The 25,721-nt window shown below is 40.6% G+C and overlaps 2 protein-coding genes across 4 annotated transcripts; one reads left to right on the top strand and one right to left on the bottom strand.

Annotated features, from left to right (window-relative positions):
* Window positions 1-121: 121 nt before the first annotated feature.
* LOC135941938 (titin-like) lies at window positions 122-13,569 on the top strand. 3 transcript variants are annotated; one of them, XM_065487754.1, is made up of 5 exons: window positions 122-431; window positions 8,105-8,243; window positions 8,806-9,006; window positions 9,337-10,986; window positions 11,054-13,569. In XM_065487754.1, the coding sequence occupies exons 1-5, from the start codon at window positions 226-228 to the stop codon at window positions 13,454-13,456; spliced, it is 4,599 nt and encodes a 1,532-aa protein (XP_065343826.1). In that variant the 5' UTR covers window positions 122-225; the 3' UTR covers window positions 13,457-13,569. The 3 variants fall into 3 exon arrangements, with proteins under 3 accessions (XP_065343826.1, XP_065343825.1, XP_065343827.1); XM_065487753.1 differs by lacking the exon at window positions 122-431 and adding an exon at window positions 4,774-5,306; XM_065487755.1 differs by lacking the exon at window positions 122-431 and adding an exon at window positions 7,276-7,433.
* On the bottom strand, window positions 13,550-25,721 carry TrpA1 (Transient receptor potential cation channel A1). The gene is made up of 20 exons (XM_065487757.1): window positions 25,563-25,721; window positions 22,992-23,148; window positions 21,463-21,553; window positions 21,208-21,403; window positions 20,544-20,753; window positions 20,036-20,272; window positions 19,461-19,661; window positions 18,921-19,212; window positions 18,348-18,514; window positions 18,119-18,288; window positions 17,503-17,647; window positions 17,310-17,417; window positions 16,004-16,237; window positions 15,087-15,370; window positions 14,899-15,025; window positions 14,573-14,848; window positions 14,355-14,520; window positions 14,223-14,297; window positions 14,038-14,159; window positions 13,550-13,981 (listed from the first exon to the last, which is right to left on the bottom strand). The coding sequence occupies exons 1-20, from the start codon at window positions 25,656-25,658 to the stop codon at window positions 13,835-13,837; spliced, it is 3,501 nt and encodes a 1,166-aa protein (XP_065343829.1). The 5' UTR covers window positions 25,659-25,721; the 3' UTR covers window positions 13,550-13,834.

Below are 25,721 nucleotides of genomic sequence, written 5' to 3'. Positions count from 1 at the left end.
AGGCGTGAATAATTAGCGGGTGCAGCAGTGTCGGGACGCGTGAGTGTGTGTGTCTCTCTGACACACACACAGTGCGGAGGAAGACCCCTCCACTACTCCACTTGGTTCGCGGCGCTCAATTTAGCCGACGCAAAGCAAGCAACGGCTCTGCGGTGATTCTCGCACTTGCTCCGAGTCTCTTTGCGGAACAATCATCAGTCCCGAAAACCGGCCCTCCGCGGGTGCATGGGGCTGCAGGGGGGTAACCCGGCGGGGGCGGACGCCGCCCCGCCGCAAGAGAACGCCCCCACTCGTCGCGGCAGGAGAGGGGCGGCGGGGGTGGCTTCTCCGCCGCGACCGCTGTCCACCTACCGCTGGGAGGACGTGCGGAGGGCCAAGGCCCGCGGCGGATACCCCTGGACCTACCTGGCCAAGTGGAGGGACATCAGAATGTGAGTTTTTCCAGAGAGAGAACTATATGTTCAGGGTGATTTGGATAGGGGAGTTTTGCTTTTCTGTGGTGTTTTTGTTTCGGGGCGTGTTGAAGTCTATTTTGGACGGTGGACCATTTTTTTCCTTTCTTCGTTTGAGTCACGTTAAGCATGCTAGATCTAGATTTATCACGTAGTTGAAAATGCATCTCTAGTTAATTCAACCAACCAGCTCTTTTGGCAAATCTCATAATTCTCAAATATAAAAATTTGTTTTATAATTATTTGTTATTGACAAATAGAGTTAATTTTAAAGAAAAATAATAACACAGGCAGGAACGGATGGATCAACTTGTATAGATAAATTCTCATTTTCACAAAAATGCAGATAATTAATTAAATTAACAAATTTTCTAATTAACTTACAATTTAAGGAATTAAGACATACATCACCGTTTCCATAACAAATAAATTGCAGAATTCTCATCATTTTAACAGCTGCACCACAACAAGGCTGATTTAAAATTAGTATTTTTCTCGGAATATTTGCATGCGTGAATGTAACTACTTGCAAGGGGCTCTCATAGCCACTTTTTGCCTGCTTAAAGTCATGCAAAAAACTGGAAAATCTATTAAAAATACGGAGAGTTGCTGAAAATGTATTAGGTTTCCATCATAATTGACGCATAATTAATTTGAACCATTTCTGTTTTTTTATCCAGGGACGAGTCTAAAAATTTAGCTATCAGAACCTAAATTTCTGTCGTAAATATTGTATTGAAACTCAATCTTTTTAACTGCTATTCTTCAACATTTTCACAAAAAATGCAAATTGTTCACTCGAAACGATCAAATTTTATTTTGTATTTGTATTTAAGGTACGTAAACTACAAAATCATATTTTATGAACTACTCTTTTAAAATTTCACCCAAAATATATATATTATAATAATAAAAGTTGATAATAATTTAAACGGACTGAATTTAATAATAATTCGTAAAGCTCGTTGCTCAAATAATGTCTGCATTTTTTTAAATATTAAATGCCTGAAAATTTCACTGCAAGAGATTTTTTAAAAAAATTCAGTTATAATAATTAATAGAAAAAGCGTTAGTTTCTTACATTAAATAAAACTTGTTTATTCATATCTAATCAAATTTACAACAAAATAAGAGCAAAAATTCCAAATTCTTAAAAGTTGCCTCACAACTTACATCTAGATAGTGTCTTTAATCCAATAAAATGAAAATAAATTTTATTAATTTTTGTCTTGATCTCATTTGAATTTATATTATATTTGGTTATTTGTGTGGACTAGCTTTTTCATGTATTTAAAATTTAATCAGGATTTATACAGAACAGTTTACTGGACCGCGACACTTTTTCCTCTTTCTTTGCGAATATTTTCCCCAAATGCATGGATTCAAATAAAGTTAAAATTAACTGTAAATTTGATAGTAAAGTGGCTTCAAAGGTGGCATGATTTTCAAATGGTGCGGACTATTTTTCTATTTAATATATCAACACAAAAAGCTTCCCCTAAAATTGACATACGCCGTCAAATAGATATCGAAATCTGCTAGTTGTAAGATAATATGGTTATTAAGCACTGCAAATTTTGGAGAAAATTGGAAAATGTTTTATTTTAATTCGTGCTCACAAATAGTCAAAACTACTCATTCGATTGAGTCCAACTGTTTAGTTTAATTAACAATTTATTCATCCAACATAACTCAGAAAACTATGAATTAAATGATAAGCAGCTTGAAAGTTCTTCTTATCATTCGGCTGAATTCGCATCCTTGCTTTGGGGTCAGCAATGATAAAGTCAGGCAGCAACAGTATCACTTATACTTATTCGTCTTCTCAGCCACACTCAGACATAAAGAAAAAATATATCAGCAATAGCAGTTGGCTGTTAGATTCGGATCCATTAGAACGTGACGTGTGCCAAAAGTGCTCGAGAGCTGTGAAAACACGCGTCAGCATGGCGCTGTTACGTCACCTGCATTATCACCCGAGACAAATATTAGCTAACACCGTCGAAAACAAAAGGAGCGCTTTTTAATTTTGGGTATCACATAAGATGCGTGACCGAAAACACAGAGATAGCAAATACAATGCAAATGAAGACCCGCGCGAGAATACGAATTCACTGATAAGGAAGCGGCTTCGGAGAGGAAATCAAATAATGCTTCTCTTCTCGGTAGTTAATTAGCAATGCGCTAAAATTAGCAAGTCAAGTGCGCGCGGTCTTCAAGCGTGAATAACGCGGGCACGCCACTTTAAATTTATCTCGGCAAGCTGCGACTTTCCGCTCAAAATCTTAAGTCTAGTCCGATTCTTCGCGCGCGCTTCTCCGCTGACACACTTTTTCGGCATAAGTAAGTGTCGCGGGGACAAAGGTTTCAACACTCTCTCTTTTGTGTGGGGACACGCACGCCACGGAAATAGTAGTGACTGTTGTAGGTTAACACTTGATATGCGAAATTTCAACAAACACCCGCGCTCAAAAGGCCTTTTGTCAGGAAGATATGCTAATAAATGTGGTTGGTGAAATCTGTAGGTTTGGTGTTTGTATTCATTTTTTTCTAGGTTTTAAAAAAAAATATTTTTTGACGCAACAAATATCTAGTTTGAATTTTGATAGATTAATTAAATTATATTTAATTCTAAACTATCCCTAAATTCATATTTAAATAAACTCAGATTGGCAGCATATATTCGGAGAACCATTATTATAACTAAAAATTAAATCTCGATTAAATTTTAATCTCTCATTGAAAATTTACAAATTTGTTTTAATTGAAAAATGGCTTATCAAGTTTCTTACAAAGTCAATAATGGACAAATCTCCAAAAAATACGTTGAAGCTGAAATTTTTGAATTTGCCTCTGGAACTGGCAAAAATAAAAATTCCAATTTCATAAACAGAAAAATTGCAGCTGCTGGTTGACTCATCTTAATAAAGCATCAAACCCACCACAACATAATTGTAAATAGGTTATCAGGCTGAAAGTATTGTCAGTAAAATTATAACATATTCAATTTTAAAACAAAATTCATTTGGAAACTGACATGATATGAAGCCTCGGCTCACGTAAAAATTATGCTTAAAATGGATTGATACAGGACAACAATTGGAAATAATTTGAATAGTAGCTGTTGGTCATATTGTGTGAATAAATAACAATAAATTAGGATAAAATTAACAGCTGAACATTTCTCGAAAAATAAAATGGTTTGCCGATCTTTTTTAATTCTCTAGTCGCAATAATCTATCCAACACGGTATACGTGAGTTGATTTAACGGTACGATTTTAAAAAAGGACCCTGGTACAGGGTCAGTAACACGACATCCACTTAAAACCGAAAATGTATTTATCCTTGTGATTGGTGCGAAGTGGGAGAAACAACAGTTAAAAAGAGACCACATGGTTAAATGCTCTAAATGAGTGATTCATCTCTTTTTGAAGTGGTTTTATATTTTTTTATTTAATAGTTTATTTCTCTGCTATGTCATTTACATATATCAAAAAGAGTAAAAAGGCACATGTACAAAGTGATCAGGTCACTGAAACGTCGGCAATCAAAGAATCGTCGAGTCGTACACAGCCTAAGCTACGTGTGCAAGAAAATTAAAATTTTTTGCAAAATTGTAGCTTTTGCCAAGCTCTATTAAAAATGCCTGGAGTTAAATTTCGAAGCTTCAAAGGTTGCCTACTAAATCAAGCGATGAAGTCACTGTTGAAACTGTTTTCATAGGATCTAGAGGAAATTTTTCTCATGCACACCGTTGGACAAATCGTGACGAGAGGAGTCAAATTCAAAAGCGGAATATATGATTGCCGGTGCATTTTTCGAGAAACTTGGGAAGGTATAGATTTTTATTGTTTCTTGGTCTTGATTAAATTAATATATTTTCTAGAGATCAATTATGGCTAGAGATTCCATAAAAAATTAATTCCTCATTTAGTTAAGCGCGAAGTTTTTAATTGTTGTCTTCTTGAGGAGCTGAAAATTCCGAGAAAAATTGGAAAAAGTTCTCTTTTTGACAAAAAAAGATTTGTAGTGGAATAATTCTAGCGAATTACTAGGAACTAAAGACGATCTACTTTAAAAAATATTATTTTTATTTGTGCGGTCTCAAAGGCCCCCTGAGCTCAACGTTTTTCGGCACTTTGGCAAAATTTTAATTGTAGCGAATTCCTCTTTTTATTATTGTATATTGTTCAACTCATGCTTTTTGTTGCCAACAATTTTAATAATTTTCCACTGTTGCCCTGCATAAAACCAATATAAGTACACAGAGCACGCGGTTTTCTAGTAAAAATGTCACTTCAAGTAAGTGTCCCCGCCGTCGCATCACTTTGAGGATTGAATCATTTGTCGTGGCGGTGCATTTGCGTGGACAACAAAGCCCATTGACAAGTACGCTGGCGGTGTCGCAGGGCTAAAAATAAGGCAGGGGCCCGCGGGCGGCGGCAAGCAGCGCGAGGCGAAAGGCAATCGCAATCGCGGCTGCTTCTACGAGGCAGTTAGTGTCGAGTGTCTGTGGGGCAGGGCGGCATGAAGCGCAGCGTGAGCGCCGACCGGGCGCCGCGGCCGCACGAGCTGCAGCCGTTCAACAACGTGAAGCCGGCGCGGCCGACGCTGCGGGCGTCGAGCGTGGGCTGCGACGTGCGCTGCGGCTGCCAGTTCTTCGGCACCGACTCGCTGCTGCCCGAGAGGCGCGCCCTCATGCTGGCAGGCCGGCCCCTGGGCATGGTGCCGCCCTCGTCCGCCTCCAGCTCGCCCAGCGGCAGCTTCCGCTCGCCGGTGCCCAACCGGACGGGCGTCCTCCGCCGCGAGGCCTTCATCGCCGGACGCACCCGCTCCTCCGAAGCCGCCGCCGGGTAAGCCCCAAGCGCCGATGCCGCCGATGGGCGCTGCGCCCGATTCGATTGTCTCGCTGCTGATTGTTTGAAGCGCGTATAGTGCGCTTTCGTTCTTCAATAAATAATACTAATTGCGCTGGAGACGAAAAATTTGAGTTGCAGTTTGCCGAAGAAGTATTTTCTAGGTTCCAAAACGAACTAGGTTTTTCGAATTTTCTCGAAAATGATGGCATTTTCATTTATTAATTTACTCGGCTCAAGATTTAATTATATTTTTACAAAAATAATAAAATAAAAAAGCTTAACTGATAGACAACAAATATGTGAAGTCTCTGAAGAAACTGGAATTTGTCAAAAATGGAATTTTGTTAAAAATATTTTAACCATAGATTTTACTGTTGAAAATTCAGCCTCGACATCATACAGTACCTAGTTTTATTTCAATTTGTTTTATAAAACGGGAAGATGTGCATGCATTAATGAGAAAAATGATTAGAATGTAATTGTCTAAGAACGCCATCATTGAGAAGGCAGTTGCTTACAATAATAATTTTAAATTTACCAAAACTAGATATTTCACTATAACGATCTTCTCACCATTAAAGTGCATGAGAGGGAAATCATTGTAAGATTCTCTTGAAAGAACCTCTCAAACAGTCGAAGGAAAATCGCTGAATGATCTTTCAGTGTTGGCAGTTATGCTCTTTTGCCTAAAAACTCCTGAAAATCCACCGCTAATCCTTTAGGCGTTAAAAGGGGGTTAGCTCCAGTAATTAAAATTATAATTTAAATTGGTTTTATTTAAATTGTATAAAATATGAAATAATAAATTCATTGGGTGAGATGGCGTAAAATTTGTGGTCTCTCACAGGACTGGCCTATGTTGTTGTCCGCAATGTTTTTGGCAAACTTGGCTTATTGCCAGTTAAAAAGACTTATTTGGAGTAAACAGTTCCTTCAAATCTTATTCTGTCTAATTGTAAGATGAAAGGGCAAGTAGGGCATATATTATTAAATATAAAAAATATGAAAGTGATCAATATCGTGCAAATAAAAATAGGAGAGATTTAAATATTAATAAATGCGTAAAATGTCAAAAGCAGATTTGAATGTTAGTCCTGACTAAAATATAGCACTCAAACTATTAATTTTAACAGTAGTCAAGACGTTTTTAAACGATTTCCTACTGATTATTTGTGTTTTAAAGTGATTGTTTATCGCTAGCGTGGCGCGTTTACGTAGAATCAAGTGTATTGTTCTAGAGCGTGCTACAAATAAACCGACTCAATATAAAAGGGAAGTGAACATTAAAGCATTCAACCATCAAAGTAAATGTGTATACAAATAATATAATATCTTACCGTCGACAATTTACTCACTTTGCTTGTGCTCTCCTTTATAAATACAAAAAAAAACGTTATTAATATATATAAGCCAGCTAAATTCATTACAACAATAGGCAGAAATTTTAATATTTTAACTAATTGAAAAAATTATATTTTACATTTACTGACAAACTACAATAAAAGTATCACAGAAAATTATTCTGCTCCAATAATTTAAACATAAAAATAGCATAAACCTGTATGGTTTTGAAATATATTGAATAAGCTATAATATCAATCAGTGTTGATTAAATTGTTCATAGATTGATCATTTGAGCTTTGCAACGTTGCATTTATTGTAATAAATAAATTTGTATAATGCTAAAGTTGAGCCCATGGCTGCTTCTTGACGAGAGATTTATTGAAATAAATAAGTTTGATAAACTGATTACTGTTATGATAAAAAAATTTAAACTTTGCAATAGTTATCTCTCCACTGTTAGACCATAATTCCTCCACCTCAAAATTTAAATTCCATTGTGAACTTGTCATGCATATTAATGCTTAGTGCTCATTAAGAAATCGATTATTCGATACAGAGAATCGATGGCAGTTCCCACGGCTCGAGTGAAGGCAGCGCGTATTTCTGTCCGGGACGACGGCGCCCGCTCCGCCGCCTGCCAACAAGTTATCTTTAGCCGCGCGAGCCGGCCCCGGAGTCGGCAGGCACTTTTCGAGCCGCAGGTGTGTCGCGTCCGCCGTTTTGCATGCTGAAAAGCGAATAATTCGACAATTTTTACCGACCGGACGCCAGCATGGGGTATGTTTTCCGCCTTTTCCTCCTTCTTGCCCGCGTTTCGCATACTGACCAAGCGATTTTCTCTTTCGCGGCCACCGCGATGATCGACTCGTGTGTTTTGTTTTGCTTTTTGCCGGGATCTCTCGGGATTTCCGCGACTTACTGTCGTTGCTGTAACAATTAAATTGATAGCACTCATTTACTCGAGTCTTTGTGGTTCTCAAAGAAAATAGGGTTATTTTTGCACAGTGCAGATTCTCGCGGCGGACGAGAAAAGAAAGACACACGGCCGCCGCGGCATTGTGCCAACGTCACGTGCCCTCTGCTCTTTTCTCTGTTACCGAAACGGACTTCTCGTTTTATTTTATTACGCGGACGTGCATGTTCCTTGTAACTTGAAATTACTCATAATCCCGACTGTTTTTGAACCTGACACAATAATTAACTGAGCCTCTAGTTGCAAAACGCAGTGCATTTTGATCCCAAAGAAACTGGTAAATCGTTTTAAATCCTTTGCAGGAACGTTGAAGAGCTAGTTCAAAGGTTTTTTTTAATTAATTGAAAGACCACGGAGGAGTATAAATAGAAAAATATTGAAAATGTCGGTTCAAATAAATTATTCTTCCAGGAAACCTTTAGAATGGATATTTGTTTGTATATAGATATCTCTAGAGTTTAATGGATTGTTTCAGGGACCACGAATACGAGCCCGTGTCCCCGCGCCGACCTCCACAGGTCCTGGTTTCTGGACCTTACGATCGATACGAGCCTGAATTAGGAATGGCACCAGGGCGGGAAGGCTCCAACGACAGTAACGACAGAATTCTCAAGGTAAGACCATATTTTATTTCAAGACCTAATTTGTGTTCTTTATTATAGACAAACCTTGCTTTGCTTATTAAATTTTATCTCTAAAAATAAGAAATAATTGAGCAGACAGCTTTAAAATGCTAATCTTACTGTTAGACTCGCAATGTATATTATAGCTATTTTGTTTGTCAATTAACACAACTTTTAATTGTTAGCAGAAACAATAATAACACTTATATACAACATGATATTTATTAATTTTTCAATAACTGATGGAATTTTGTGCTTCTAATTTTTTTAAGGGGTGGTGAATGGCGGGGTTTGCATGATTCGTTTCTCTTGTGTGCTAAAAAAATAGTGCAGTTGAACATTTTCAGCTTCTATTGATCCAATTTTCTCGGCAGCTAATCCTCTTGCATAAATTTTGTTTTGAAGGTCAAGCATCATATATGCTGGCTAATCAGTTCGAGCTCGTACAGTTTCATTTTTCTCTTCAAATCACACTCCACGAGTAGAGAAGAGAAATTTCAGCATTGTTAAAAATTAGTAAACCAATAACTACTCGATTTTTATCTGTTTGTAGGAGAAAAAATTCCTGCACCACGACTCATTTGACGATGAAATGACGTACTTCCGACGAGCTCCGCTGAACCAGCAGAACAGCGAGGAAGACCGCATTATGGCCATAGATGAACATGATCACGGAATTGAGCGCGAGGATGCGGCCCCATCACCTGCGGGTACTGCAAGTTCAAGAACAGACATTGAGCTCAATACAAGCCAGGTAGTTAACGCCGCATCATCAAATTTATTGATTTTTATTAATACATTTATTTGAAACTTTAAACTCTTTCCTATTTTTAAGATACTAACTCATCACTCATCGCAGTCATAGTTTTAATATAATAGTGATTTAGAGAGGCCGCTTATATATGTTTTTGGTATCAACATAATACATTTTTCAGAAAGCTAAAAAGAAATCCAAATAATATTTCGGAAACCTATATTTTAAAATACAAAAATATTTAAATAAATTTATAGATTAAATTTTGTTATCATATTTAATTAAAAGTTTCCACATTAAATAACATTATTTGATTAATTCATTTTCCAGGTTGATTCCTCAGCCCTGGAGGATTTACCGCTGTCCCGAGAGGCACGCAGGAAACAGCGCCTGGAGAACGAAGCGGAGGAGAGGGGCCCCGGTGCCGCCGCGCGCAGCCTGCAGAGCATCAGAAACCAGGCCGGCCGCCTTCGCGCCAAGATGCGGGCGATGAAGCGGCCCAAGATCAACCTGCCCGACCGACCCAAATTCAACATGCCGGAGAGGCCGAAATTCAAAATGCCCGAGCGGCCCAAGTTCAAAATGCCGGAAAGGCCTAAATTCAATCTTCCGGATAGGCCGAAATTTAACCTTCCCGAGAGGCCCAAATTCAACTTCCCAGACAGGCCGAAATTCAAGATGCCTGAAAGGCCAAATTTTAACTTCCCGAGCATCAGCCTGCCGCGTCCGCGCCGCGTGCTGCGCGAGAAGAATGGCGAGGAGCAGTCGGTGCACACGGACACGCCAATGGTAGATACGCCGAGCAAACGCAACTATTTCGACTTCAAGACCTACCCGCGGCTGTTCGACCGCAAGAACAAGCGCCGCGAGTTGAACATCAGCGCGCCGATGCAGGTGCGGGCGCCACGTCTTCCTCCGGTTGAATTTCACTACGACGATGAAGAGGAGGACATGGATCCGATCAAACCGGAGCTGCCGCCGCGTCGCAGGGGCTCGCAGGACAGCAGCAAGAACCGCTGGGCCAGCAAGTTCTCCGAACTCGAGTACATGGACGAGGAGAACTATAAGGAGCTGCGCAAAAACGGCTCTGTGCAGCCCTTTGACGACGAGGACGAGGATGAAGAAATCCGGCAGCTGCAGAAGGAGCTGCGCAAACAGCACTCGAACGATTCGGAGCAGGAGTGCTCGGAGTCGCTGTCCGGCTTCCGGGACAGGGACTTCGGTTACACGTTGTCGCTGGTGAACCGGCAGGCCACACCGCTGAACAACCAGCAGCGGCAGCAGAACGTCATCGTCCCTCTGGACGACGAGGAGGAGATCAGTCTGCCTGGATCGGACCAGGAGGTGAACCACTCGTCGGGCAGCAGTTCGGACAGACGGCGGCAGGGCGTCCTCGAGGAGATCAGCTCGGATGAATTCTTTCTACGCGAGAAGGGGGTTAGTCAGGACGACGTCGACGTTGAGAGGTACCTCTCGAGGGAGATCAAGGAGACCTTCCGCCCGACAGTGGACACGGAGGCGCTGCTCATGGAAAACTCGACCGTCAACGAGGCCGACCTGGCAAGGACCTACCGCGGCACCCCTGAACGCATCAGTCCGAGCCACAAGGCACGTCCACCGCGCAAGACAAGGTCCATCAAGAACTCGTCCAACCTGAGCACCCCGCCGGCCTCCGAGGTCGTCACCAAGGATAAGGAGGAGGACGAGCAGGAGCAGGAGGTGGAGAAGAAAGAGAATAAGGAGGATACGTCGTGGTACTTTAACACGTTCCCTCCCAACAAGCCAACCAGGGAAAGAAGGCGGCAGCTCCGCCACGAGCGGCACAAGGCGAGCACGATGACTCGCAAGGCTGGGCCCAAGGCTCCACAGCGCAAGACCAAGACCAGGTCTGAGTTCACCATCGGCAACACCAGCGACTGGAGCGTCGCGCCTGATCAGGAATGGCTCAATAATCTTGAATCGCACATCGTACCAAAAGAGGTATCCATTTTTCCTTCACCATTTAAAAAAAAATATTTGAAATGAAATTATCATTTTCTGTTCAAAGGTGGAAGCGCAGTCAAATGAGCCGGATTACATTATTCCTGAAGTCGAAACTCCTTCTGCGCCAAAACGTGGCAGGAAGCAGTCTAAACGCCCAGACGAAGACGCGCGCTCCTACATCTCGTATGTGTCCAAGGCGTCCGACATGACAGAGGAGCCGGGCTACGCGTACGTGGTGAAGCCGGGTGTGATTTCATACGAGCAGACGCAGGCGACGCCTCCGCCGAGGCGCGCCAGGCAGTTCCCGACCGCGCAGCGCAGAAAGAAGTCGCGTCCGCTGAGCGGCAATGGCGCCAGCCACTTCTTCACCATGCCGCACCGCAAGCCGATGCCGGTGCGTCCCTCGCGCAACTACGCCACCCTCGGGCCGTCGCGGCCTCCGCGGAGGCAGCGCAGAGCCTCGCTGGAGGACGTGCGCAGCGAGAGCCTTCAGTCGGGCGCCGTGATTCAGAAGATGAAGGAGAGGCCGCTGCCGCCACCACCGCGTCCTCCGAGGAAGGAACGCGGCCAGGACGGAGATCTCGACGCCATGGAAGCCGAGTTCGCGGCCATGTCCGAGAACGCGCCACTGGCCGATGACGAGGACTTGGACATCATCAGGAGCCCTGAGCCGCAAACCGCCAAGAAAGACGTCAGCCCCACGCAGAGCGAGGAGCACGTGATATCTGCCCACTTGACTCTAGAAAATTCAGAGATAGTGGTGATCCAAGAAGATGTTAAATCTGAAAAAGATGACCAAAAGGTGCCTGTTGAAGCTCCAAGAGAAGTTGCTCCAGAAACTCAGGACGAAGTTCCTTCAGTTCCTGCCGAGGCTGATACGGAAATTCCTTCATCAACTCAGATAGAGCAGGAAGATCAGGAAAGATTCATCGAACCTGAAGAAGGGATAGAACTACCAGATGAAATTGAGAGACTCCAGGAATCTTTTCCCGATGTTGCCTTGCCAATTGAAGAACCAACCCCTGAGCTTAAAGTCCAGGAAGCTTTCCAAGAATCCCCAGCTCAAATTCCACAGGAACACCCAGCTGAAATTGTAGTGGAACCTCCTGTCCAGGTGGTGGTAGTTGAGGCCTCTGAAAAATATCCAGAGGTGTCTGTTGAGGCTGTTCCTCAGCTTCCAATTGAGGCCGTCGAAGTGCCATCAAGAGCAGCAGAGCCTAGCATTGTGTCATATGAGCAGGAGCCACAAGTGGAATCCGTTGTTTCTCTTGTGGAGCCTGTTATTCCACAAGTAGAAGAAGTGATTCCGCAGGTCGAGTCGGTTATAGAAGAGCCTGTTTTGGTCGAAGATGTAGTTCCAAGCAACCAAGAAATTTCAACGCAATTTGACGAACCCTGCGTTGAGGAAGTGACAGTCTCGACTCAAACCGACCCCCTACCTGAGGATGTACTCATTGGTGAAATAGTACCTGCAGAAACAGAAGACGTCGCTTGTGGACCTTCAGAGGTCCAAGAGGTCCAACATCATCAACAACAACAACAGCCAATAGTTGAAGCACCTGTCTTGGCGGCACCAGTTTCCTCATCCTCTTCACAAAACGAACTGGCTCCGGCGGTGGCGGCCCTTCTGGAGGCCCTGCGCGCCGGACAGCTGCGCCTGGACCTTCTGGACGTGGGCAGGCTGAGCGTCAGTGAGCTGCAGGCGGGACGGATGCTCGTCTCGGACATTGAGGGCATGAACCTCAACGTAGCTGACCTGCACAGCAACAGCGGCGCCCTGGTGCTCAGCTCGGTGCAGGCGCCGATGGACGCGCTGGCCGAGGCCCTGCTGGCCGCCGCGCAAAGGATGATACCTCCACCACCACCACCCCCACAAATCATCCACGTGCCGTCGCCACCACCACCCCACTCGGACATGCAGTGTCAAACGCAAACACCTAAATCGACCCCGCCTCGGCAGCCCTCTCAGGCAATCGAGGATGTGGTGGAGGCCGCAGAAGCACAGCAGTTGGAGGTGCAAGAAGTGAGCATTTCGAGGTACTCACCGTTGCCCGTATTCACCACGGAGCAGGTGTTGGCGCTGCAGGCAGCCGCCCTGAGCAGCGTGACCCGCGAAAGGTCAAGAGATCGCTCGATGCCTCCACCGCCGCCAACGACCGATTTCGGCGCCCCTCCCCCTCCCTTCCAGCAGCAGCAGCAGCAGGACGTTGACCCTGGCATTTTGGAATTGGGCAACAGGTTGGCCAGGGCGTGTTGTTGCGCCACCCTCTCTGCCCTGCGGAGGGTGGTCACGTACACTGAGCAGCAGGCGAACAGTTTGGCCGACGAAACGCGCGAGCGGAGTGGCCTGCAGATGGCGCTGTGCGTGGTGCTGGTGCTCGTGGCCGGCATCATTCTGGTCGCCAGCATGGGCGGCAACGGCGACGCGGTGCACCACCACCACTGGGACTTTTACATGCCAAAGTGACACGTTCGTGCTAGCTAGTGAGCCTTGGTTTTTGTATAAATTTAATAATGTTTATTGCTTGTATTCTTGTAAAGGTTGTAAATAAAGAGGGAATGAATTTTAAAACACCTTTATTTTCGGATTTTAAAAAAAGCAACAGCATAATATATTATCTGCGTGAGAATCGTATAGAAACACGAATAGCGTCGTATTACATTCCAATATCGCAACTAAAACTACTTCTTAACTTAAAATATGATTTTTTTAAATTTATTTTTCGTTTAACACCACTCTACTTTTAACGGCATATATTAAATTTTTTAATCCTTATCCAACTTTTGTGCGCAAATTTTCATACATGAGATCGGCCAACATCTATAATTTAAACAGTGAAAGTTTCTAATCATAAGAACGACCTTGGCTAAACATCCTGTATTTTTTGTTGAAGCGAGGAGACGTCCAGCGGGCCAAAGTGCCGTCATTTTTAAATACTCTTGGGGAAACTCCCTCGTCAATATCATCAGCTTCAGTTTTGATTTCCATTTTCTTCGAGAAGAAAAAATTAAAACAAATTGCAGGCTTGATTTAATTTAATTCCATACCTGGAGAACCAACCGCAGGAGATACTGTTGAGAGTCAAGTTTGGCCATCACGTCCTTCAGCAGCCGCCTTTGAGCCTCTAACTCCTCTAAGACGTCGTCGTCGATTATTTCGGATTGGAGGTCTGCAAAAAAAAAACAATTTTTATCATTTTAGTTCTAAAATAATCTAAAAATAAATACGCAACTCTTTTTCAAATGTTTCATGGTGCGATCTGGAGGTGCTCCTGATAAATCGTAATCGTTCCTAGATTCGTTATTTACTAAAAGATTAACAGAGAATTAGGAATTAAATTTGAGCCAAATGATTTTTACGCTACCGCCAACTTCGTCTATGAACGGATTGAAAAACCACTGTCTAAAAATCCTATCCAAAAAGTTCATTTTGCATTTAGAGTCGTTTGGGTATTCAATCACTTCGATCTTGTCGACCTTCTCCAAAAGCATTTGCGGCAGTTTGCGTTCCAGTTCAGAGTGCAGGATGACCTGTGCGAGCACAAATTTAATTTTGATTATTTTGAAAATGGAATAAACCCACCTGCATGGCGAGGCGTTTCAACTGGGCGTTGCGGCGGACGGACTCAATGTCACCGACCGCCAAACCGATCAGCAGGTTCATCAGCAGGATGGGCATGAACACCATGAAGATGCCGAGGATGACGAAGGTGACCGTGGGGAAGGGAAGCGTGCGGTTGCCGTCTCCTTTTTGGTTGTAAGAGTGCACGTAGGTGTTGAGAAAATCGATCTCTCCGAGCATCATGGCGAAGGTCCGCATCAGCGACATCGGCACGCTTTCGAAAGCTTGGTGATTTCCCTTCGAAAATAAATTTTATTTAACTGAAATTATCATTTTAAAGGTTATACCCGTGAAAGCAAAATGTAGAGTGAAAGTCCAAACGCAATTATCAGAATGGAGAACACGAACAACACTTTTATAAGAGTCTGCAGAATTTCCAAGAACATCACGACGTAGATGCCAACTTGATCGAACCTGAAGTAGAATAAAAAATTTAATTCACTTCCAGACTATTAATAAATTCCTGATCATTTACCTTTGAAGGTAAAGCAGGAGGTTGAACCAGGCGAGGAAAGCCGTGATCGACGCGCTGGAATACTGGATCCTCTCGAGGTCGCTGTTGAAAACGGGCAGGACCATCGCCACCGCGGAAATGTAGAGCATCCACGAGACTATGTTGAAAGGGTCGAGCAGGTAGTGCAGCCGCTGCTGGTAGATTTGCATTCCCTCGCGCACCACGTTTATCGCAATGTACACGAGGATCGAGGTGCCGCAAATAATCATTGTCGTGTCCTCCTCGTCCAAGCCTCTGCCCTCAGACTGAAAATTTGTACGTAATTTTGGGTGAAAATCTCTCCTTTGAATTGTTTGAAGAAAATCGTACATAGGTCTCTTAAAAATTTGAAGCAGATTTATATTTTAAAAACTAAATTTTCGACGTAAAGAATTGCAGAATATGCAAAAAACATAGCAAAATATCCGTGCGAAACAGTTAAATTTTTCTTAAAGTAGGCAAATCCGGTCAAAGTGTATTTATCAGGTAGCAAATAACCGGTTTCACCTCTTCTTCACTGTAATTTCTCGGATATCTTTAATCATTTTCATTCCTTGGGCAAAATTCAATAAATAAATTATGTAAAAACTTAAAAATATATTTTATTAATTAATAGAAGCTCCAAATGAATAAAAAAACTGGTCAAAAACAAATTTATAAATTACACGTTTCTTCTTTTTTTACTGTTTTAATGATTTCCGTCATTTTCTTGTTCAATTCAAATATTATTCGGAATGAATACTCCGATAAAATCGGACTTTACTTCAACACAAGGGACCAATCAATTTGGCAAACTGACAAATTTATTGCTATGCAACCGGCTGGTCTCGTGGGTCGCGCGGGTTGCATGACAGTGAAAAGTTTCATTAATCAAACGCGGCAAATGGGGTCGGGCTCACCTGCGGTTCCAACGATGGGAGGGTAAAGTTGGAATCATCGCCGTCTTCTGGCGTAAATGGGAAGGGCCGAGACATGAGTTTCGTCACAAAACTCGTCACGAAAGTTAGGAAAATCGTGTAGAGCAGCAGGTTGGCCAGGTGAAAGTACTTGCCGTAAGAGTTCCACTTCATTTGCAGGTACTTCTGGCTCAGCGGATGTGCCAACAGCTCCACCCGCCCGTGAGCCACCATCGCCTTTAAAATTTAACCTTTTTAACTTTTGAGCATACTTAGAATCTATTTTTAGTACAATCGAAAGCTGATTTGTGTGATGGGACAACATATAAGACGAAATGGTCACGGGTCGAAGGACAGAATTGGCATGCGATCAAGTCAACTCAACGAAATTTACACTAGAAATCAGTCTTAACTTGACAAACATAATATTTTTCAACTTTTTCGGGGTTTTAATATTGACAACTCGAAATCTCGGGTTCTAACCGTCGGAATTGCAAAAACTACCCTCCGTTAAACTCGTCTCAACCTCCCTTAAACAGCTAAAAGGCTTAAGAGGTGCTTAACCTTCACCCTAAATTATAATTATTATAGTTTTTATGACCTAATGACGCTAAAAAAATATGTTTCTCATTCCAATTAAACATAAATTGTTTTTTATTTTGAAAAAAAGGTTTGAAGTGGGGTCATTCAGAGTGAGTTTTGGATAGTTTAAAATTTTAAAAGCCCTGAGGAAGTATAATTAGGAGTATATATATTTTTTCTTTTAAAATTAGAGCAGGGGGTTGGGTGGAAATTTACCCAAAAAGCTTGATTTCTGGTGTAAATTTCGTTCATTTAGATTAAGCTCGTGCTAAATTTGTCCTCTGACCCGTAACATTTCATCATAAACAACTCAAGGGCTAGAAAAGACCACATTATATTTGGCTTCTTTTATTTTTATATTCTTATTTTTCAAATCGGTCCATTTCACGTGAAATAATATAGTCTCCTGTTGCCCTTCTAAATAAGTAACAAAATCATTTTCACTTGACAAGTAAGGCTTTAGGCACTTAAAAATATAATTTATTCACTTATTTACTCACATTTGCGACACACAAAGGTTCCGGATTCCATGCAGGATTGATTTTGCGCATACTCTTAATTTTTTCCGGTGAATATTGATAGTTTTTGAACGAATATTTGACCTGCGAACATCAAACACACATGCCAAAGCTGGATTGCAATGCATTCATGCACAAAATAATTCAAATGAAACATATTCCGTCCATCCAAACAACGATCCGATGCTGCGACACCAATAACAACTCACGTTGAGCGCGGGCAAAGGATTCTGTTTTGCGCCTGACATCATCTCCCGCGATTTCTGATCCTCGTCGTTCACGTATGAACATTGGAGGCAGCTGAAACTATATCGAAGCTTCCCCCAAAAAATATCGTCATGAAAAAATCCAGTTGTCTGTACGACGAGTTAGCTAGTAAGTAGATTGTTATTAATTTCTTACATAGAACGATTTGGAGTCCTTCTTGCAGTTCGCCTTCGTGATGCACCGGTCCTGCACTGCCTCAAACACTTTTGGCATCGAAGCAATCAACGCAAGGATCACGCAAGGATGTTTATCCGACTTCAAGGACATGACCTCTTGTGCCCTGGAGCCGATTTGGCAGTCATGCATGATTACTTTATTTATTAAAAATTAAAAAGCAGAAGCAAGAGTAATTTTTTACAATTTTTAGAGTAAAAATATTTTCATTGTAGGGCTGTGAATTTTATATTTTTTTACTCTAGACCTCAAACCTTCAAGGGACCATGGGACCATCAAATGAGCATTGAATTGTGCAATTTTCAGTTTTTTTAACCGTTTTAAAGTTGGCCTAAAATAGTTTTGCCCCCAAGGACAGTTAAAAACGTATAAAAAACCCTGAGGCTATTGATTTTAAAGGACAAATAATATTATATTTTTCATTAATAAAAATCTAGAGAGCTATTTGAGTTGTGACAATATTTGATGTATTTTTTTAACATAATTCCGAAAATTCTAGCTTTGCTCTTAATTTTGAATTTGTATCTTGAGTTAATTTTTCAACGCCAATATTGTTTCTAAAAATAAGTTTAGACACCTATCAGGGTGCGTGACCATCGTGAGGGCCGCCTCGGGGAATTTGTAGTAAATTGCGTAATCGATGGCACTGAGCTCCGAGTTGTTGTAAAGCAGCTTGCATCCCAGCGAGAGCAGAAGCGAAATTGCGTTCGGCCTGTTCTCCATGGTGGCCATATGCAGAGCCGTGTTCTGAGAATTCCAGTCGATATGTTATTTCCAGGCAATGAAAAAAACCAATCGGCACGTACTCCGTCCTTGTCGGCTTGATCGAGTAAATGCGAGTGCACGGAGTGGAGCAGCTCCATGGTCTGCGTGTAGCCGTTAGCAGCCGCGAGGTGCAGGGGCGTCCGCCCCAAATGGTCTCTGTGAAGTAGGGCACCTCTGCCGAGCAGCAGTTGCACCACTCGTGTGTGTCCTACGAATTTTTTTTAATTAATTTGTGAAAGTGAATTGTTTATTTGAAATAATGGCAAGTTGGCAAAAACGTAATGGTGTAGAATATTTAATTTATTTCTGTTTTATATATGTATATAATTTCCCGCTTTTTAATTTTTATTTTATGATCCAACACGGTTTTAAATTTTTCCAGGAAATAGGGCTGCATCTTGAGAGCATTTGCCATTCTTGTACTAATTGCGTCTTTTGGATCGTAAAGACAAACTCTTGACACTCGTACGGCAATCCAAAGAGAGCTTTCTGTTTCCCGCATTCAGACGCCATCTTGGATCTGCGCAGTGGGAACCAATTTTATCGCAAATCTGGCCCCCGTTGCTTTCAACGAGGAATGTCCAATAAATATTTCCTTTTTCTACTTGTCCTACCTTGTTGGGAAGCAATATGCAAGGGGGTGAGTCCGTCTCCATCGCTCTCGTTGATGATGAAGGCGCCTTTGTCCGAGTCCAGCAGTTCCTTGATGGTGTTAAAGCGTCCGAAGCGGGCAGCAAAGTGCAGTGGACTCTCGTTTCGGTTGTTCTTGATGCTGACGCACGCCCCCAACGTCAACAGGTTCTGCAGCGAGCGGATTTGGCCCTCGCGGCTCGCGTAGTGCAGCGGCGAGCAGCCCACCATGTCCCGCTCGTTTAGCAACTGCTCGAATTGGTGCTGGGACTGCGACTACCAAAGACCAGAAATTTTAAAAATTTAATGAAACGAAAAAACAATGATTTTTTGCATGCTATTCTGTCAGATTTGAAATATTTTTAATTTATTTCTATTTTTTCTTAAATTTTGTTTTATTTATTGTAGATCAAACTAAATTTTGTGGTTTTCTCGTGGCTGCAGATTTTATGAATAATTTTCGTTTTAAAATCTTCCCCGTGACAGAATTAATTTCGGGGCTAATATTTTATTTTTATTTTTACCCTGCAAACAAGCGAGGCGAACTCCTCAAGGTTGCCACCGTTCATGACGATCAGGTGGAGAACGTTGCGCAAACTTGAGTCCTTCAGATGGATGTTGGCGCCGAACTGGGTCAGCGTCTTGACTGTGCGCCAGCCACTCTTCGAAGCCGCCAGCAGCAGTGGAGACCGACGCTCTTTGTCAACTACATTCATGTCCGCTCCCTTAAGCATAAAAGAGCAAATTTGTATTATATTTTGGAAATTAGAAAATTAGAAAAAAAAATAAATGAAGAGAAATCTTTAAGCTTTGGGTGAAATTTAATTTTGCCAAGCTAATACATAAGAAAATGTCTCTTCTAAGATGGAATCAAAAATTTTCGGTTAATTTTGAGATAATTTTTCTCTTCGCATAAATTTTTTAAAATAATTCTAATTTTGATCTTACAACAATGGGAAAATTTGTTATCAATATTCAATGATTATAATTTACTAAGCAACACAAAAATTTAAAATCCATTATTATTTATTCTGTAAATTCCCCTGTGGATAAAATTAGAAGTTTTAGCTTTATTTTAATAAAACAAATTATTTCATGCCTCTTCGATTAAAAATTCGACGATCTCAGGGTGGTCGAACATGGCAGCGCAGTGCAGCGGCGTCATTTTTTGCACATCGCACGAGCTCAGACACTGCCCCTTCTCGGCTGGCTGCATTTGGAACATGAGACGCACGATTTCCGTCGCGCCCTGAGCACACGCCAGGTGCACGGGCGTGCTCAGGTCGTGCTGCTGCGTTGAGATCTTGGCGCCCGACCTGAGACAAAGCTCCACCGCCTTGGCGAATAATAAATTAATTTATGTAAATAAAAAGAGATTTATCTAGTGGAAAGATATTGACGAATTTCTGGACAATTATGGGTGTATATATATATTTTATTTATATCAGAAAGTTTTTAAAATGACGTTTTAGAAGCATCAGTTTAAGTTTCACTAGTGCATGAAACTGATTTTTCTAAAATAAAATTTTCTATATTGTCGCGCTTTTAAATCCAGTTTGGAATTTCAGCCAGTTTCGCCAATTTAAATTCAAATTTGTGCAGCAAACCTTGATATCGCCGCCGTGAACTGCAGAGTGGAGAGGAACGTTGCCCTCGGAGTCGAAAAACGAGATCATTTCCTCCCTGGAGCAGCCTCTGGCCTCGCCCCACTGCAGAAACACCTCCATGGTTTTGGACGACGCATTTTTGGCCGCTTCGTGGATCGGATAGTAGCCATTGTTGCATGGCTTGCGCGGAACTGCTCCAAATTGAGTGATCTACCGCCGGAAATCAATAATTTTTATTATATTGTTCAAGCTCATACGTGTCCTTTCAATGGTTTAAGAATGTAGTATTTGTTTTCTTTTTACTATCATGCGTTGATAATTGCAGGGTTTATGATGAATTTGTCATTATCGTTTACAGCAAACGTTTTGTATTTGTAGTTGATACGTATAACATGTTTAATTTGTCTAGTCTTGACAATTGATCAACAGAATTTATATTATTCTTGTTACAAAAATCATCATATGTTTGCTTAAAACAAGTCAAGTTCTTGCGGTGCTAAAAATTAAGTGAAAATACTTAGTTTATTTATATTATTAAACCTTAAAATTACTTGTATTAATAGTAACTATTAATTTTAAATATAAATAATATAAAAAAGATAAGTATAGATATATATTCTTCTTAAATTAATTTAGTTTAATTTGTTTAAATCTCAAAACTAACCAAAATTCTGGCACATTCATCAAAGTCGTGGATGGCTGCGATATGAAGCGCCGTGCGGCCGTGTTCGCCGCCTTGCTGCACGTCAAATTTGTCCCTGTTGCGCGACATGGTCTCCAGCACGTTTCCCAGGTTTAGCACCGTGGCCAGGTGGATGGGCGCTTGGTTCTTCGAGTTCAGGATGGACGCGTCGGCACCACTGCACGAACAACACAAAACTCAATCGTCCAGAAAAATTAAAATGAACTGGAGCCGTACTTTGCCAGGAGGAAGTCGACGGCGTCCAAGGCCATGTTCTCCACGGCGACGTGCAGAGGCGTATTGCCTCCGTTGTCCGTCATGTTCAGGTCTTCAAAGGATGAATAATTGGAAAAAGATTATTTTAATTTAAAAGTTTTTGAAATTTTATGAAGAAAATTTAGGAAATTTAAAATTTATCAAAACCATGAAACTTTCTTCGAATTTAATTCTTCATTTATTCATCAAATTTAACTATCAAACTGAATAATATTAAATTTACAAATAAATTATTGCCTGTTTTAACGTTTATTGTGAAAGCCAACTATTATGAATTCAATAAAAATGGATGCAGACTAAATATAAAAAAATGTATGCACAGTATATAATTTTTTGAAGCTTTTATTGACTTTCAAATGTTTTGTAATTAGCAGCTGAAATTAAATACAAACAAATGCTATTTTAAAGAATTTTAATTCAACTTTTCAGCCAAATATTATATTTCATGAGAATATGTGCAATAGATTCGATTGCATTTTAAAATAAGCACGATTAATTCATACAATAATTTATTTTTACAACAAGGAGAGGGTTTTTTACATTTGTATACGGTTCTAGTATTTATTGACGTGATTTTTTTTTGTATTTAGTGTATTACGTTCTACATGTGTGTTTAATTAAAAAAAGAACTTACTTTAAAAAAAACTAGAAATTCATAAATGCAATTTTGTGGAAACCCATTTTACTGTGTAGCTACATCTAAAAATAATGCTCCTGTTGCCTGTGTCCTTGTCTTATTGGTTTCCGTTTTATGGCAATAAAATGATACCCGAACTTGTCCGCGTTGATTTAACGTCTCTGGAACTTTATTGGTCTCGGCAGTTCTTTTTAACTTGGGAGCCTAAGTAAAGAAACCACTCAAGACAAGGGTGCCAGCTGAAGCCGAAATATGTCAAGACCAATAAAATTTCAACGTTGTTTGAGCGACGAGGATAAGTTCCGAGCATCATTTTAAACTACAGAAATAATTTCATTGGGTGCGAATGCCTTCACAAGATTTAAACTCCTTATTACTCCAGAAAGAATTAAAGTGGATTGATACAGACTAACGCGATGGAAAATAATAGGAATTGTTGGCATCCAACAGTGTTTAACCCTTTTTGGGAAACTGTGTTAAGAAATAAAATCAGATTTCAAGAAGGGAGACAGTCTCTACCATTTAAAAATCATATTAAGCTTTTTCAAACACGTTTATCAAAATTTTTCAGGGCTAAAGATAAATTAAAGCTTTAACTCAATCCTTAGGAATTATTTTATGGATTGAAAAACAAGAATTTTTCCGATTTTCCGGAGTTATGCGTTATTCAGAATGAACCCTCTTTAATTTAATTCTCAACTATGGACAGAGCAACCAAGAGAATTGACAAAATTAAACCAAGGTCGTTGACCTAGTCCCTCAGCATGCAGTTCTCAGCACATCGCAAAAAGCGATGGTTTAGTGTCATTTTTCCTTTAAACCTGTCAGGGTTGAGCCAAAAGGTCTCTCTCACCTGTGTGGTTGGAGGCGACGAACTGCAGGATGCGCACCTGGTTGCGCGCCGCGGCCTGGTGCGTTGCCGTGCGACCTTTCGAGTCACGCACATTGATCCTGTTGGGGTCGGCGAAGAAGAGTCTGGAGAACTCCTCTACATTGCCACTCTCCGCAGCCTGAAAAAAGTTTATTTCTTTTGTTCTTACAGAGCATAACTGCAACAAGAGCATTAGTTAAATCAATAGAGCTCGCCTTTGCCAAATGCAGTTCGAAATTATGCGCACTTCCCATGAGCTCATTTTTGCTGCCCTGAATAAAATAATATTCAACAAGAAGAGTCCAAAAATTTACCAAATTAAAAAGTTAAAATTTAATCTGAATTAGAATAATTATTTGTTGTTGCGATTTTTTAGAAGTATAACTAAAAAAACTGATGAAAGAATTTATTAATTTAATAGAATAGATGCGAGCAGATAAAAATTAACAAAAGATATGAGTACCCAAAAAGCTGTTTCTTCTGCAGGAATAAATAAACAATTAATAAAAAACGGATTTCTGGATGTTGACCTGTTGAAATGAATTATTTTTTTCTCAGCAATGCCAAAGCCATTGATAAGATTAAGCAAAATGACATGGAGAACAAATTAAAATAAAAGGCAGCGTTTACCTCGAAATATTCCTCGACTTTGAAATTGGACCAGCTGTGCAGCTTTTTCAGCAGCATGATTTCTCTGATTTTGCGGTAGCTCATTTTGCGAGCTGGCGATTTTGAAGTGGCCAGCAGCAAAGAGAAAAGCTCGACCGGCCTGGGCAAAATCTTGGCGAGCACTCACACTATATTGCCGTATAGGGGTTGGCGTGCTGCCTTTTATAAGCGAGCGTGGCCCTCATGGGAAAGCTGGTTGGCTGCCTGATCAGCCGCGTATAAAATAATTGCGATTTAGACATGCGTTTTGCGCGCTGAGACTGCTTTTTTCCTCGGGCACGTGTACAACAATAAAGGAAATTAATATGCCCGCGTGACCTGTCAGATGGGTTTCACGGTTTTGATCTTCGGCAAGAATTAATTAATTGGCGCGCAATTAGCTTGATGGTCGCGACAATTTCCGTGTGAACCAAGCTTTTACCGATTACTCCCTTTGTTGAATGGTTTGACTCGTATTTCACTTTTTGAATCCTACGGCCTCTCAACCGCTGAAATTTCTGGGAAAGTTGATGGCGGAGAAGCCAGTTTTAAGTTGTAAAATTCACCTCCAGAAGCCACAAAATGTTAATTAAAATAAAATAAACTCGTCCAAATTTAGAATTTAGATTTCTGTCACATTTCAAGTTCAAGGACCCTCTTCTTTACAGGAGCGTTTTGATTCAAGTGGATTGATGCAGGGCACCAATTGAAATTGATTATAATTGTCGGCCAAGGTAAGAAAATAACCAATGTGCAACAATAAAAAATTGCAATGCTGGAATATAAATTTGATTTTCCGAAACTTTTACAGCGCTAGACCACATTTTCTTGGCAGATTTCGATTCCTCTATCTATCAAACGGTGTGTGGCAATTTTTTGTGGACACTCTTTGTTGTGATATAAAATAACGTTTCAAGCACATGGAGACATATTCCTCAGTCCTCCCCATATGAAAAGCGTGCTAACTTTGCAGCCACTTTTCTTTAAAACAATAAAATAAAATAGTAAATAAGGTTACTTTTGGATTTAACTGAATTACTTAATGCATTGACAACGTGGATTTTCCAGGGTTTCGTCTTTGAATTTTCCAAATTGTCGAGAAGTTCTTAAAACGGAAAACGCAAATTTTTTTAAATAAATTTCGACAGAACAGCAAGATTGCCTGCATGAAAGCAAAAGAATTAAAGCAAAAACAAGTTGCTCATATTAATATAGGCTTAGGAATATAGAAATTGACGACTATGCACGATTTTAATCTATATTATTAACCCATATGAATATCACATTCATTTCAGCTTATTTTCTCTATAATAAACTATAATAAATATAGGAAATATTTTTCAATGGCAATTTTTTACTTTATAAAATATTTGATTAAAATTAAAAAAAAAATTCCATCCAAATTTTAACCTTCATTGTTTTCAATAAAGTAAAAAAATTATTGACACTCATTTTGAATTGAAACCTTTCAATTTCTCAGTTTCATTTTTTTCGCAAGCCAACTTCTTTAATTTTAAGTTAATTTATTAGCTAGAATTTTAAAAATTGATTGAATACGTATTTTTTGCCTTGGATTATGTTACTAATTCACACTTGTATAATTAAAATTCGAATTTATAAACAATGAATCCAAACTTAATCTTAAAACGCACTTAAGCAGATTATAATGTTCAAGCATTGATGAAAATAATAATAAAACTTTCGGATAGAAAAGCTTTTTGATTCAAGTTGGTTAATTTACACTAAAAAATTTAATTACCATTTTTTCAAAAACGTGCGGTCATAATTGTGGTACACAAATAATACCTATTAAAGACTTTATTTAAATGGTTGCATTTTGATTTTATTTTAATATTTCCTATCAATATTCCATCTAAAATAATTTCTCAAGAATTTTCCACTTACCCTGATAATTCTGAAAGGGCTGTCCTGCAACAGGCACACCTCGCCTGTGTACTTTGAGTCAGAATTGGTGACGGCATTGTTCTTGGCCCTGAGCATTTCCTGCAACGCTTCCTCGTCGTAACGTTGCTGTGCGTTTTGCCGAAACAACAGCCGACGCAC

The sequence above is a fragment of the Cloeon dipterum genome, chromosome 4, assembly GCF_949628265.1.
Source record: "Cloeon dipterum chromosome 4, ieCloDipt1.1, whole genome shotgun sequence".
Taxonomy (NCBI): Eukaryota; Metazoa; Arthropoda; class Insecta; order Ephemeroptera; family Baetidae; genus Cloeon; species Cloeon dipterum.
This window is presented reverse-complemented; position numbering and strand designations above follow the sequence as displayed.

Excerpts from the sequence above, each read along its gene's own strand:
- TrpA1 (XM_065487757.1), bottom strand. The coding sequence starts at position 25,658 with ATGCTCAGGGCCAAGAACAATGCCGTCACCAATTCTGACTCAAAGTAC. Across the intron at positions 19,213-19,460 it reads TCGCCTCGCTTGTTTGCAGG|TCGCAGTCCCAGCACCAATT; the intron begins GTAAAAATAAAA and ends GGTCTTTGGTAG. Across the intron at positions 14,521-14,572 it reads TGAAACGCCTCGCCATGCAG|GTCATCCTGCACTCTGAACT; the intron begins GTGGGTTTATTC and ends GTGCTCGCACAG.
- LOC135941938 (XM_065487753.1), top strand. The coding sequence starts at position 4,981 with ATGAAGCGCAGCGTGAGCGCCGACCGGGCGCCGCGGCCGCACGAGCTG. Across the intron at positions 8,244-8,805 it reads GTAACGACAGAATTCTCAAG|GAGAAAAAATTCCTGCACCA; the intron begins GTAAGACCATAT and ends ATCTGTTTGTAG. Across the intron at positions 9,007-9,336 it reads TTGAGCTCAATACAAGCCAG|GTTGATTCCTCAGCCCTGGA; the intron begins GTAGTTAACGCC and ends TTCATTTTCCAG.